Source organism: Accipiter gentilis, chromosome 10 (genome assembly GCF_929443795.1).
Source record: "Accipiter gentilis chromosome 10, bAccGen1.1, whole genome shotgun sequence".
Taxonomy (NCBI): Eukaryota; Metazoa; Chordata; class Aves; order Accipitriformes; family Accipitridae; genus Astur; species Astur gentilis.
Window position 1 is genome coordinate 26,352,978 of NC_064889.1, and position 15,611 is coordinate 26,368,588.

Sequence of the window (15,611 nt, forward strand, 5' to 3'; positions counted from 1 at the left end):
CTTAGGACTTTTGTAGTGTGCCGTGTCTCTGGTGGAAAGAGGTAGGCAATTTCAGTATTGAATCTAGATGTTATAAATCAAAACTTCCTACTGTTTCTCTGGTATTTTTCAGCCTCTGGCACAGACAGAAAGTCTGATGCATTGAGGTCTCAGTGCTCCTAAGGCAGGTAGAAAGATTTCTCTCTGAGAGAGGCAGCTAGCTAGGGCTTGCTGTTAATATTTACCTTGCACCATAAAACCTGCTTGGTGCATGTGGCTTGCTGAGCTGTGTGGTGTGATGCATGGACCTCCTTTTTCATTCAGACCCATAGGTGGAAGGGGCAGAGACACTATAGCTTTTTGTGTAGTGAAGCAACAAGGTGAAGTGTTTTCAGAGCCTGGAAAATGAGAATTTTTCTTACACAGTCTGTTTTTCTTGATATGGCCCTTTCCGTCAAGTAGGCAATTTGGAGATGGCTGTTGCTTTTCATATATAATTAGGACAATCCTTGGTCTCCTAGCAACAAATACTAATGAGGAGCAAAATTGCTTCAAGGGAAGAGATGCTGGAACACAGCAGACTGCTCCAAAACTAAAGCTGAGCTTCCCCTGCTGCAGATCTCAGCCATCTCCTGTGAGCTCCGGTAGGGAGAGGAAATTAACTCAGTGCTTTGGGCAGTGATAAGCCAAACATTGCAGCATGGTGCTGGGTTGTGCAGCCTGCCCTAATGCAGCCAAATGTATGAGTTATGTACCTCAGTATAGCAGCCTTCCTGTGTGGAAATCAGATCTCTGCAATCAGTGAGTTCTTTCTTGCTGTTTTCTCAGTCTGTCATCAAGCCCACAGTTAATTAGCATGTTTGGGATTCCTGCTGGGGTTCTTCTCAGAGCAGATGTTTCTCCAGTGTCTGTAGCTAACAGCCCAACTTCCCCTGGCTTGTGAAAACTACATACTCATATCCTCTCTTTCTTGGTTTTCAACTGTACTTCTATCCACACAAAGAAAACATGAATTAAAAGATAGAATCGGGGAGTTAAAAGTATGCAGTTGGCATCTATAGTTGGAAAGATCAACAGTGGAGCCCTGAAGCAATCTGTCTGGGAACCTGTGCTTATCTGTGTGGTCATAGCTGGGAAAAAGAAGAGTGTGAAGTAAGTTCATGTTCATAATGAATTACAGTGGTACTGAAGCCAAAGGTCAGCTGTGAGGAAACAGAGAATGTTCCTCTGAGAATGAGTGGGCAATAAAACAGCAGGTGATGTTCAGTGTAAATAAATTTAAATGACAAGGGGAAACAGCCTCAAATTCATATATAAAGTGGTGGGCTCTGATCTGACCATCACTACTTGGGACAATGTGGAAAAGGTAGAAATTTGCAGTCTGGGAGAGATGTTTGTGATACTGGTCAGAGTGGCCTGGAGAGGGAGTGGTGGGGATCCGCAGTTCAATGTCTGTTCCAGTATAGGAGCTCGGAGGTTCCTAATGGAGTGAGTAGACACAGCTTCAGACAGAAGTGATTTTTAACATGCAGAGTGAAACTCCTCACTATGGTACATAGGGGTGGTAGGAGCTTAACTGAGTTCAAGGGGAGACTGGAGAATATGGAAGAGACACATCAGGTTTAGAGCAGTTCTGAGCCACAGGTCACTGGAGTTTGGGGGACTGCCTGGGGGAAGAGTCACTACGTGCTGTCTAGTCTCATACCCCTTCATTTGTAGCCACTTCTGGCACTGTGGCCAGAGAGGTGCTGAACTAGGGTAGACCTTACAGCTGACTGTATGTTGTGGTTTAACCCCAGCTGGCAACTAAGCACCACACAGCCGCTCGCTCACTGCCCCACGCAGTGGGATGAGGTAAAGACCCACTTTAGGTTTTAATAGGACAGAAAAGGAAGAAAATAATAATAATGGTAATAGTAATAAAAATTATAATAAGAGTAATAGTAAAAGAATTAGAATATAAAAAAGAAGTGATGCACAATGCAATTGCTCAGCACTCGCTGATCGATGCCCAGTCAGTTTCCGAGCAACAGTCCCTGGCCAGCTTTCCCCCCAGTTTATATACTGGGCATGACGTCATACGGTATGGAATATTCCTTTGGTCGGTTTGGGTCAGCTGTTCTGGCTGTGTCCCCTGCCAGCTTCTTGTGCACACCCAGCCTCTGCTGGCAGGGCAGTATGAGAAGCTTAGCAACAACTGAAAACATCAGTGTGTTATCAGCATTATTCTCATACTAAATGCAAAACACAACAGTATACCAGCTACTAGGAAAATTAACTCTATCCCAGCTGAAACCAGGACACTTAGATTTAGAAAGGCTGGTTAGCAAAAATCCTACTTCATGCACATTCCATGTATGCATATATAAACACATACAAATATACATGTGGCATATTGGAATTCTCCCAACAAAACAAGGCTGGACTGACCAAGCATGTTAGAGAGGAACTTGCTGAGTGTTCTTTCTCCCATGCCCTTCAGAATCTGTGCTGGGACTGGGCAAGTGCTTCTTTGCTCCAGAAGAGTTGGCATACAGCCCTTTGGTGTACCTTTCCAGGATGTTGCAGGTACTGTTGGTTTGCCTGTTGCTTTCAGGATCTCCATTAGAAAGGAACAGGCACCCTTTCTGCTCCAGTGTAGAGTTCACAACTGGCGAGCTGGGTAGTAGTAACTCAGCAACTTTTGCTAATCACATTGTGTGTAGTAATGTTCAGAACTCTCAGACAAAAATATAATACACAAAAAGGATTGCTTTGGACCAGAAAGACTTCTCACCTGAGTCTTTCTTGGCCTCTGTCTTCGTTGGCTGACAACAGTTTGGCTGCTTTCTACTTGCCAGCAGCAAGTATGTTCTCTCCTTTAATGAGCCCACTCTGCTAGTAGAGAAGCTTGCCTTATTTGGGACCTCAGCTCAATCTTAGTAAAGCTGAGGAACATGCTATTTGGACTACTTGAAGACTGCTCGTTTGTCATGCCCCCTAGCCAGGAATTCTGCTGGCTCCCAGGTGATCTGCTGAATTACGAGCTCTGAGGGATAATCACACCAACACTGATCTCATTCTAGGGGTAGCATGTGTTCCATATAAACTCAACTTTCCCAACTCATATTACATAGTAAGCTTTCTTCGTGTCTCTATGGAGCGTACATAGAATTTAGGAAACTTTGTGTTACCTTGATTCAAATTAGATGTTTCCTCTTAATGAAATGGTATTGATTTCCTCTTGAGGGTTTAGACTGGGACATCTCCTGCAGTAATCAAGATGCAAATGAATTCAAGGTCTTGTTTTCTCCTTTGTTCATCCTTTCTCCCAGTATAAAAATCTGCTTATTTTAGTTCTGCTGCTAACACTTTTGGTTGAATTTTCTTTCAGACCTCAGGGTGACTGAAGGAAATATAGCTAAATGGATGAAAGTACCTGTTACATCTGCAGTGAAAGAGCAGTAGGGTAACACAGCATATAGGGTTCACTCAGAGATCTGTAATGTATTTCCTTGGCGTTTAAGCCATGTAATCATAAAGTAGGTGTTGGCTATATCAGAATTCATCATTGTGTAGTCTAGGTAAAAAGGTGGCACTTCTTGACTCTTTGAGGTCATCTGCTAAGAGGTAGTTGTTCACAAGTGTTGTATCTGTGTGTTCCTACTGCCTGCTGGAGTCTCCTAGAAATCTGGGATTCTCTGGTTTTGATGGAAGATGTGAGACAGGTGCAGGTCACCATTTGCTTTATATGGTATAGTGTGCTAGATGATCTCTGCAAACAGGTCCTTATACCCAAATCACCTTCTTAATACTCTTACAAAGTGTTGTGTGTCGGTACTAGGCAGCTCTGAAACAGTCTTACTCTAAGGGGACAGTCACTCCCTCCTTGAACTTCTTCATAAACTGTGATTACACCAAGTAGACTCTGACAGTATGCACATGCTAAGAACATGAAGCTCTGGGGAGAGAAGAGCTCAAACTGGAACATAGTTAACTCAGCTGTAATGTGAGTGGGCCTTCAGCTTTGGCATCAGGATGCCTGGGGGAGTCAAAACAGGACTTGTAATCCTCTAGCTGGACCACCTCTGGTGGTCTCACCTGCAGAATGGCTCTTCAGGCAATACCATTCTCTCTGCTGCTGTGTCAGGATGCTGCTGCATTATTGATTCAGAGTGGAGATTCCCCATAGCTGCTCCCCTACATCACACGCAGTCTCCTTGGACAAACAAAATAATACATACTCAGCAGACTCCTCTGCCTTGTGTATCTTAAGGTTTTTCCCATGACCAAATCTTGTTTTCTTTACTCTAACAGATGGCTTCTTCCTATTTTACTGAACAAAAATTTTGGACACATAACCACACTGTACTCCTTGCTTGGGGAAGATTACAGTTGATTTTGGGATTAATTTTTAGCTATTCTGGTCTGCAGACCCCCACCACGTGCATCTCCCTGCAGGCTGGGCCTAACTCTGGAGGAAGCAGATTGCCCTCTGCATCCCTAATGCAGCTAGTGTAGTCAAACCTGAATGAAATGAAAAATGAAACTTGTTCCTTTGTGGGCTGCTGTTTGACTTTGGTACAAAATGAATGGAACTCTGTCTAATTTCTTGTGCCGTTGTCTGCATCACAGACTCCTGCCCTTGCAGGCCCCAGGAAGAGTTTCAGGAAGCATCAGCAGTAGCTGAGCAGTCAGCACGGGGTGACTGTCAGGCTGGAAAGGTTCCCATCGTTTGCACTCATGCTTTATTTTTATTGTCCCTTCCCAAAGATGTCAGTTCTTTGCTAAATGTGCATGGTGCAGCAGTGGTCAGAGCCTTCACTGGGGACTCTGGCTGCTGCTGTGATACACATAAGGATTACAGTCTCCAGCGGTAACTTCTGCTTGGGCTCTGCTGTGGTGGCATGAAACTGCTGTTGTTGGCCTCTCCCCAGCAGCTAAGCAGGTCAAGGGAGGTGTGCAGGGAAATGGGCTGCCATATACAGATGAGAGGGATTCCTTGAAAATAGTAGTGCTTCACATTGAGAAGGAAAACTTGCCTTTTTCTCTACTTGCTTGAGACCTGTTAAGTGACATAGTGCTGAGCAGAGCTGTGCGAGCAGGCATTTGGCACGTAGGGGATATAGGTGTATCATTTCACATCAGTAGCATTGTCAGTGTCACATGTTTCCTTTAATGCTGGACCTTCCATTTCCTCTTTTTATTAGAGGAGTGCCCAAGCACTCAGATCCCCATCAGTGCCCCCAGTGTATCTTGTAACTACATTGCTTTGCCCTATGTTATATTCAAACTTCTTCCCTTTTCCTTTGGGGATCCCAATAGCTGAGCCAACTTTGGCCCCTCTTAAACTAGATTCTGTTGTGAAATGATGTTAGCTTCATACTATGCTGTTTCACAGCCACCTCCACATGGGTGTTCGTTATGTCTTGCCCTCACCCTTTTCCCTTAGCTTTGTCTCCCAGAATGCATATGAGAAGATAATGAACAGATACTCTGCCTTATTCAGCACTTCCACTCTAAGGACTTCTCAGCAAGGGACAGAAGAGTATGGTATTTTTCCTGTGTCTTACAATCCTTCATGCTAGCCAAGGATTTGTTATCCTTCATGTCTTGAATTGATGTTTGTAGGCCCTTTGTGGCATAGGTAACCTCTCTGGACTGTCTAAAGGGTTCTTTATCTCCAGTAGCTGTTATAGCAGTGAATGTCTCTCTGCAGCACTGCAAACTGGTGATGATCTGGTCTGCAGCCTCCTCATATTGCTTGTGGATTCACTCTAAATACCATCTGCTGGCTCATGCTCCTTGGCTTTTGCAGACCTGGGTTAGGTGAGTGGATTGGAGCAGACTGTCCTGAACGTGTTTGGAACAATGACTATACTTAGCAGACAGACCAGGTGCTCTAGGTCTTCTCCTTAGGTGCTGTCAAGCTGCAGGATCAATTTTAGCCTGTCAGTGTGCTGGGCAGCAATCCTGACACAGTAATGCATCAAGAACTGTTGCACATTTTGCATTTCAAAGTAATTTTCCTTCTCTGTAGGAGCAAACCTAATTCCTTCCCAGGGTCTTTTTCAGCTCCTTGGAGGGAACTATGGAGTCACATAATGGGAAGCCTAAGCTTAAGAAGTTTAGAGGCCTTTAAACTCAAGTGGCACAGAGCAGGAGGAGGCCTCGTTCACATATGTCCAGAGACTCATTTGTTTTTTCCTTCCTCCTCTGACAGTTTCAGGTTGGCTTGGTTCCACAAAATATTGCCAAGAAGCTTGGATGAAGAGGAAGATGGTTTGCTGTAATACTCCACTGGCTTGAGTAGCAAAGAATTTATTGTGAATGATTGTGATGCACCTTAGCTCTGAGTTCTGTTAAATGTTGAAATACCTATTTCTACTAATTCTGGGTTTGCTGACAGTCAAGTCTCATTAAGCAGACAAAAAATTCAAACTATTGTCCAGCCCTTCCTTGGGGTACAGTCTGTCAGCCATACACTGGAGGGTATACTGTGAGAGAGAGAGAGGTTCTGCTGCTCCCTGCGCTTGTAGCAGTATGCACTACCTCGCTGATGGGGAGAAGGTGGACTGTGTCCCAGGCTGGGGTGTCACTAGTGGTGGGGGTCCTTTTATGGAAATTCTGTTGACTTCACTCAAATTCTGTTTAGCTTCTGTAAAGTGTAGGCACTGTGCCAAATTCTCCATCATAACAATATATTTTAGCAAGAGGGTCACAGGCTTTGCAGCAAACATGGCTGCTGCTAGATACATTTCCTCCTCTTCCCCCTCCTTCTGCGTGTGCCCGGACGCTTGCTTTCAGGTCTGTTATTGCATGTGATTGCCTAGTGGTGATTTTCTTGGCCTAGAAAAGGTGACCTTAGGCCTGAGTGTGCCTGTTTGATTCCCAGACTGCCCAGCTCCTTCAGCCATGAGTGGTCCTGCATGGATTTAGGTTGCTGTTTGCTCTATTCATTTTCTGATTGGGTTTCTTTCCAGGTTTTGAAGGCTGTTCCATGGTTCCCACCATTTATCCCCTGGAGACCCTGCACAACTCCCTCTCTTTGCGACAGGTCAATGAGTTCCTGACGGCTGTGTGCAGGAGTTGCAACGAATCGCATGTCCAGTCTACCGCAGGTACTGGTGAGGTGGGCTTGTCTCTGGGTAAGCCAGAACAGAGTCAAGGCAAGAACTTTTGCTCTTTTACATTATCAGGACAGATCAGCCTGACAGGACTGGCAATAAGTGCAGTCTCTGAAACCTATTCCAGGGTGTTCTAGCCCAGGAGTGAGCTATGGGATCTTGCTCAGAGCCATCCTAGGCCACTTACTTGAGAGATAAGTAATTGGTCAGGTCTGTCTGTAGCTGATAAGTATGGTGACGTGGATACAAACTCCAGTTTGGGAAATCTTAGCCTCAGATTCCCAGCAGCTGATGGACAGGCATGGCTCTGAATTTGCACTGTTCTTGAGCTCTTCCTGGAGTGCCTGCTCATGGCTGCTGGGCTGCGAGCCATTCCTTTATGTCTGTCTGAATATTACTGATCTGTGTATTTTTTTTCTTGAAGCTTTGTTTGATTCAATGATTGGCAGCCAGATACCAGGAGACCCCTTTATGTCCCAGAGAATCCTGTCATCATCCTCTTTGCCATTGCGCCAGCGTTCGGATAAGCCCCCTTGGTGTGAGTGTGCTCCTTTCTTGATCAGGGGTGAATGTGATGGTGAGGGAGGGAATTAAAGAGTGCTAAGTGGTGGAAGGCAAGCATTCATGCTTAGGGTTTCTATGCTTTGCCTTTGAAGGAAGAGAAACAGAAAGGGGAAATAGGTAAAGGGGAAAGTAGTCATATGCCCTGTGAAAAAGCTTCCAAAGAAAGATGCAAGAAGGGACTCTCTGTAGTGTTGTATATCATGGGGACATCTGCTGTAGGATGGATGTTGTCTCTCCAGACATCCTTGGCTTTGTGCACTAGGACATGGAGGGCCTGAATGCACTTCATTTTCATCTCAAGTTTTGTGATTCTCCATGACACATGGCCAACTCAGTGTTGGCATGTGGAAATGCCTTCTTTTCCTAACCAACCACATACATGCCTCACCCAGAGCTCCATAGAGGACAGCCAATCATTTAGATCTTCACTTATAGGCTTTTCTGCAGCTCTTGGGCCTCACTTGTAGTCTCTGCAGAGCTGATGACTGCTGTTAGTCCCCTTTGCAGATCTGACTGGAACTCAAAGGAGAGAGGGTTAGCCAACAGTTGCACAGCAAGTGCCTTAATGACACAAGTTAAGGTTGCCACTGAAAAAGCAGTCCTGCTCTTCTCCTGGCTGTACACTTCTTGCGCCAGGAGTAGTGTGTGTTTGTGTAGGCAGCAAGATCAGGGAATCAATTTGACTGAAAATGGTTGTTTAATGCTCTCCCCTTTACTGGATTAAATATAATCTAGATCTGTTCTCTAGTTTTGCTCATTGTACATATAAGGCAAGAATAAGCATTAGTGGAGAAGCAATATTTCTTCTTCCAGTGGTGACTCTAGCTCAACATTCAGGGCTTGTGTGTATCAGGAACCAAGAGGAGCAAAGTTGAAACTGAGAGTGTTCCATAATAATGAGGGACGAAAGAAACTGCTTTTCTGCTCAAAACCCAATATCACACTTCCCATTTCGCTCTGTAATGACAACAGAATTCACTCTTGGCTGTATGCCAACATAGCACTGTATGACAAGATGTAATTGTGGTGTTTGTGCTTGGGTTTTCATCAGCTGAACTGCCAGAAACACACCTAAGAGCAGCTGCATGCCCCTGCCAGGTTGCATGACATATAGACGACCCTCACCTATTGGTTGTAGAACTGTGGGACTGTGACAGCTTGGGTCTGCCCAGGCTTTGGGCTGGGGAAATATCAACTAAATGTTTAAGATTTTTCTTCCTCTTTGCAGACAGCAGTGGCCCCTCCAGTACTGTCTCCAGTGCAGGCCCATCCTCCCCAACCTCTGTGGACAACTGCGCTCGTTTCAGCTTCACTGAGAAACTTTCCGTCAGTCCCCCCAAAAATGAGGAGCAGCTGACTAGCCAGTCCCCTGAGCAAGAAGAGAGACAGCCTCCAGGCAGAGGGCTTGATGGGGAGGTGGGCATATCTGGCTTATCAGTGGTGGAGCCAAGTGCCCCAGAGACCCCGACCTGGAATAAGGGGCCAGAGCCAGGCAAGGTCCTGGAGCTCTGCAAGAAGGAGCTGGTGGAGGAGGACTCTAACCCAGAGCAGAAGAGCAGGGTGGGCCTGGATGAAGAAGTATCAGCTGGGGAAATGTTAGAGCCAAGTAACACAGGGAACCCAAAGTGTGGTGCAGGGTCTGATATAAGGCTGGCTGGGGAGAGAGAGAGGCTAGGTGAGGGGTATATAGGGGGAATGACTGGCCTGGATCAGTCAGGGCTGTCCAAGGAGATCTTGGTGCCCTGTGAAGAGGAGCTGCTGGGAGAGGTGTTGGACCCAGAGCATATGGGCGAGGAGCTGCTGGGGGACAGTGCTCTGTCAGGCCAGCTTCTGACTGGTCAGCTGCAGCAGGTGCAGCCACTGCCTCTTGAGAAAAGCATGGAGGAGCTGCAGCCGCTGTGTTGGGAGGATCAGCAGAATTAGTGGCTCACTGGATGGCACACTGCAAGCGCTTCTAGCCTGGAGGCAGCCCAGCTTCCTGCACAGCACCTCATGCAGCTGGCTGTCCACAGCACAGAACAAGCCATGTCCCAGGGCCATAGGACTCTGGGGCGTGGAAGAGTCTGCTCTGCTCCACCACAAGCCAGCTCTTTGCCATTCGGCAAGAGACAATGCCCCATCTGCCTTGTTAAATTAATAACAAATGGAGTCTTGGTACTGGCATGGCACCTCCATGGAGCAGGGACATAGGGCTGCATTGGTGTTCCAAGAGCTGTATGCTTGCTGGGACAGCAGAGTTAGAGGATTGGTATGGCCAAGGCTTTTGGGGTGGTAAGTCCAAAGGGGACAGATGCTCCCTTGAGATTTTTTTGGCCCATAGCCTTCAGAGGAAGGTATTCTGGGCCCAAAGTAATTGGATCCATCACAACCACCAACCTCCTCTCTGTTCCTTCCTTCTTCCTCTCTCAGTTCCCACCACTGGCCACCAAGAATAGGTCCAGAGTCCGTGGCAGGAAGACTAGGAGAAGCAGAAAGCACTCTGAATGAGTGTGGGAAGGACAGTAATGAGGGGATCAGGTTCAAGACTGCCACATGCAAGAAAACATCTCTTTGGTGTGGACTTTCATGTTTTCCTGCTGGTCTGGGGCAGGCAGGCAGGAGCCTGGGGATCCAGCCTGAGAGAGGTGGGCAGGGAGGACACACACGGGTTTTATTCTAGTCCCCAAGGGTCAGACAGGGTACAGCTCTGAAGTCTTGGTGACAGAAATCAAAAGAAACTGCTATTTGAACAAATCAGGATTATTAGAAACCAATAAGGAGAAATCTTTATTATATATAAAATGAAAAGTATTTAATACATATTTATGTAAATGACTTGTGAGCACAAGCCTGAGGGCAAGATTGACACGGGTGTCCCTGTCACATCCTGAGTGCAGGCCAGGGCTGTGCCTCCTGCGCCTCCTGTATTTATGGACAAGTCTGCGTGTTTGTCTGTAGCTAGGATCTGTGTTTTTGTGAAGCTGTGCCCAAAGATCTCCACGCTGTGTTGTGATGATGTGTATTCACAGTAAATCTATGCTGTGGGTCTGGTGTCTCTCTGTCTCTGTTGCTGACTTGCGCAGCAGTGTGTGTGTGTGTGCCAGAGCTTGCAGGTGCCTGGGACAGCAAGCCCTGCTTGTTTGCTGCTGTCCTGGAAGAGGAACTGTGGCTGAAAGTCACACTGAAGTGAGTGCACAGACATGGGGCTTTGCTCAAGAAGGCCAGACATCTTTTTTCCTTCCGCAGAAAAACTGGTCATACTGGGGAAATGGTCCTGGCTTCCCAGGTCTCAGGGTGGTTTGCAGTAGAATGAAGATGCTGGGGCAGCATGTTTGGTTCCTTTCACTTGGTCCACACCTTCTCATCAGTTCCAAGTACATCCTGGGTAACTGTGTCCTCCTCCTCCTGCCTGATAATCCCTAGCTGCCAGTTTGGGTATTTAAGAAAGGACATGTTTACTTGCACTTGAAATACAGCAGTCGTACAGCTGCCTCGAGTGCAGCACTGTGCTAGGAGGAAGCCTGTCCCCCCTCTTCCTCAGGGCTGTGCTAGCCTGCTCTCCTGAGGATGTGTGCCAGTGCCTGGGAGAGGGGTCTGCCTTGTGCTGTAAGGAAGCTCTCTGGCTTTCATTGGCAACCCTGCATTAAAGACCTGGAAGAACAGATACCCTGGCTGGTGCCTGTTGGGCCGAGGCCACGGGCCTGCAGCCCTCCCCTGCCCCGAGAGCCGGCTGCAGGAATGCAGGAGGCTGAGCGGCACTAGATCCCGCTTGCGCCCCTCAGGCAATGCCCGTGTCCCTGATCCCGCCATCCTGCCCACACCCTGCCAGGGTCAGTAGTACATGGCACCTGCAACCACCAGCACCACTGGTCCAGCAGCAGGGTCCCTGCCCAACATGAGAGCTGCATCTCCTGCCAGGATTTGTGCATTTCTGTCTGGGAGAGACTGCGCCCACCTCTGCACCCATGGAGCAGAGACTGCGGCCCAGGCCTGCGCAGGGTGGTTGCCCCGATGCAAGCATCACCCACAGCAAGGTGTCATTGCTGAGAGGGGCACGGCTCCTTCAGCGGTGGCACGAGCAAGTCACGGAGCAGGGTCTTGTGGGGTGAGGGCCTGTCTTTCAGGTGCTCGCCCCCACACAGGGGGGACCTCATCGCTTCTAGGGCCCTGGAGCCTGCTGGTGGGCTGGCTTTGCTGTGTACAAATGCCCGGCAGATCTCCTGCCTGTCTGCTCCCCCTGTGCTGCAAGAAAATGGCCAGGGGCTGCTCTCAGTGCCAGCTGCCCTCCTGCCATGCTGCCAAGCAGGGCAGGAGGCAGACTGGACTCTGTGTGCCAGGGGAGCCCAGAGGGCACGTTGTAGTTGGAAGCCCTTATGCCCAGAGAAAGCAGCTACTGGCTGCAGTGTCCCTGTGCTTCCATGGCTTAGCAGGACAGCACAATGCTGTGGGAGCACTGCCCAAGAGCTGCTGCCGCAGGATGTGCCACGTCATCCGAGTACAAAAGTGGCCTTTCTTGTGAGCCTCTGAAGGCCATGTTCTGCAAGAAGGGATGGCTGAGTGCTGCAGTACTTGAATTCCTGGGCAGATTGCTGCCACTCACAAGAACTACTGTTATTTATAATGTTCCCAATCTTCAGCCCATTTCTTCACCTGGAAATGAAAAAGGAATGATGCTTGGGAAGCAGCTAGCAGCTGTGGCTCTGCTGTGGCTCTACAGGTCAGTAAGAGATCAGGCCCAGGAGACAGGCTGGAAGGGTTTTTGTTGTGATGAAAAATACAAACCTCCATATCCCTAAATTGAGAATATTCCTACCAATTCTAAGTAGTGTCTAATTTTGGCTTCTGAATATATATCTTTTGGTTGCTGGAGTCCTCCTCTAGCCATAAATTATCTGTCTGCATTGCTACTTTGCATACTCGTAATTCTGTGAAGTTTTGTTCTCCATATAGTTTGTAGGATCAGAGGGCTTCCTGATACAGGGCAGAGTAACAGGGAGACAGCCTGGTCGCTTGTGTCCAGTAGTGCTTGTGCTGCAGAAGTAAATGGCCTGAACTCAAAGGCAGATACTATCCCACAGCCAAGAAGAAAGCTGGGCTGCCTGCAGTGGTGCAAGAACTGGCTTCTAGTCTATGCTCTCTTAGATAGGCAGGCCGAGAAGGGACAGTGCCCTTTATTTTAAAAGAGCTGCTTAATAGCTGCCTATGTCTAGAAGTTTGAGGTCTTTCCTGATGCTCTAACACTTCCAAATGAACACCTGCAGACTTTGTGAAATCTGAGCACTGACTGACTGCTCTTAGGCAGCATCTTTACCATGTTTTTCTTGGCTTAGCAGCAGCAGTGATTAATCACAAAGCCCTTTCCAAACAGAAGGGTGGTGTAAGGAAGTGCTGTGAGTCATAGAGGGAAAAAAGAAAAGGACCATTGCACAATTTCTGGATACAGTGGCGGGAGCCCCTGTTTTTGGCTTAATCCTGTCAAAGCCAGTTCTGGCTCCTCAAATCTATGCTGATGCATAAGCTGCACTTTCAAATGCTTTTGGGCTGCATAAGTAGTGATATGGACAAATGACTGCTGTGTCGTCCTGCGTCTCTGGCTGGATGTAGCTACAAACTTTGCCTGCAGTAGCTGGGATAGTTTGGATCAGGCTTGCCAAATAGCTGGCAGATGCAGCTAAGCAAAACTCTTTACCTGAATTGTCACTGTATGCAATGAGAAAGCAGTGTAGAGAAATGGGTCCAGGTCGTGTGGCAGAACAGGCAGGAAATACCAACTGTCTATACCAAGTAGCTAGACTACGGCAATGTCTCCTGTAGGCTGTGGAAAGTGACAGGTCCTCTGTTAGTCAGCATGTATGAGCAAAATCCTTGGAGCCACAGAAACTGCCAGGTTGTACAGCATATGCAGGCTTTGGGCCTTTAGCGTGTCAAGGTCCAGGCAGCCTGATCGTTTACTTGACCAGGCTCAATATTGCTGCTATTGCCTTGGACACTCCTCTGGCTCATCAGTTTGCAAATACTGAAGCAGCTGATTAAGGGAGGGCCATGTCATTGCCTTACTGGGACTTGTCTTTTTCTTATCTGTTCTTCTGGTTTCTCAGAGCCATGCCATTTCTCTACAAATTGCTAACCCGTATCTCCCCAAGTCCTACGCAGCAAGTGATGGACACAGCTGACCAGTAGAGGACAGCTGGTTTCTGGTTTCTGTCCTTGGTGGGAGAGCTCCATTTCCCCCCTCCTGTGGTCCAGGACTGTTGGCTCCAGTGCTGCCCAGCTGATGCCTGCTCTGTTTGGTGGCCATAGGGGAACAATAGGCCCAGGAATTTGAAGGATTGCTGCTTGCACTTTCTTGTTTGAGTTGAGAGAAGTCCAATTTGTCACTGAACTGCAGCCCTGGCAAAGCCAAGGCCTGCTTTGGAGGTCTGAGCTGATCCTGCCCATGGATCATCACTGATGCTTCTATACAGGTCTGATGGGCACCTGAAAGCTTCCCAGCTTCAGCATACTCCTGCTCATTGGTGGAGGAGCATTGCTTCCTCAGGACATGCTTACGTGACTTAGACCACTTCCCTGCATGCTGCTGCTTGTGTTTTCTGCTACAGTAACCTGGTTTTGCCTCCCTCCTCCTGCAGAACAGCTTGTAGTAGGTGTGTTCACCACAGCCTGCATGCACCATCTCAACAGCTGGCTGGGGACCTCTGCTCTGCAGGATGGTGCTGAACAGGTCCTCAGACTCCCAACACTGTACATGTTTGGGAAATGCATGTATGCTCACAGCCTCTCAGTTAAGAGGAGCACAGCCATATCTGTATGCTTGTTTAGCTGGAAAGCTGCTGTGGAAATAGTTCGTGGTTTATGCTAACAGTTTGGGGTTCCTCCCCCGTCAGTAAGAGCTTTGGCAGCTGCCCTGAGCTCTCTATTACATGCTGCACAAGCTGTGGTTTGCTTTGTGGTCACCATGGCCCCTCTTCTGAGGGTTGTAGCCCAGTACCTGCTTTCCCTTTCCCTTGCACTCAACTGTGCCATTGTGTTTCCTCCTGAGGACACCCAGGCAGGAGCAGAGCTGACTGGGCATCAGCCTCTCCTGACTGCTATCTGGCACAGGCAGGGCAGAGGACTGCTGTCCCTGTTTTTCGCTGAGTAGCTAAAAGAGCTGAAATAAAGTACTTCCCCTTCCGAGGTCAGTTTGGAGTTCTGCAGAGGTACAAAGGCCCACTGCTGCAATAAGGACAGGCAGCGTGTGATGCCCCATCAGTGCCTGGCTGGCCACAGCTGCTGAGCTGAGCCCCTCATGCAGGTGCACCGCCTGGCTGGCTGGCAGTGATCACTGCAGTGATCTGCCTCCCACAGGACCAGAGTCGTTTCCAGTTCAAAGAATGCCAGCAGTGCCGGTCAGAGCTGCCATTCCCAAGAAGTGGAGGGACAGGCAGAGGGGCCACAATAGAGAGCATGATTCGGGAACAGGACAAGCAGGACAAGCAGGACAAGCCGTGCTGGGCTCCACACTGGAGCATGGGGGGCTGTGTCCGTGTCTGGGCCCTTGGAGGCGAAATGTCCTCTGGAGGGGAGGTAGCTGGAAATGTAAATTACCTTGCTGGGGCCAGGGAAGGAGGGGTGGGTGTCCCAGGTAGGCTCTATGTCCCTGATATGCGTGTCCCTTCCTTGGGGCCACAGGAAGTTTTGGCAGCTGCCAGTGAAGGTGCGGTGTTAGTGGAAAAGCCGTGGCTCACCTGAACTCATGGGCTGGGAGGCAGCTGGCCAGCACTGGAGGGAAGGTATGGTAGCAGTCAGTGTCTGTGTGCTCCCTGCCTACAGTATGGACTCACTCAAAGAACAGTTTGAAACCATTGGAAGTGTTCTTGTTCGCAATTAATGTGGCTTTATTATTAATGTGTTGGGCTCCTCTCTTGACAGCAGTTAGTTACAGAGTATTTCACATGGAAATGGGCAAAAGGACAGAACTCAAGGAACTAAATTCAAATAGAA

At 48.2% G+C, this 15,611-nt stretch overlaps 1 protein-coding gene across 6 annotated transcripts in view; it reads left to right on the forward strand.

The window, feature by feature from the left end:
- Positions 1 to 12,193, forward strand: part of PPIP5K1 (diphosphoinositol pentakisphosphate kinase 1) — a 53,696-nt gene extending 41,503 nt beyond the window's left edge. For 5 of the 6 annotated variants that reach the window (XM_049813067.1, XM_049813062.1, XM_049813064.1 and 2 more), the window contains 3 exons: positions 6,942 to 7,079; positions 7,510 to 7,623; positions 8,878 to 12,193. In XM_049813067.1, coding sequence (XP_049669024.1) covers positions 6,942 to 7,079; positions 7,510 to 7,623; positions 8,878 to 9,572 — 947 coding nt within the window. In that variant the 3' untranslated portion in view covers positions 9,573 to 12,193. The remainder of the gene's footprint in view (positions 1 to 6,941; positions 7,080 to 7,509; positions 7,624 to 8,877) is intronic. The other variant, XM_049813066.1, reaches the window with a different exon arrangement.
- Positions 12,194 to 15,611: the final 3,418 nt, after the last annotated feature.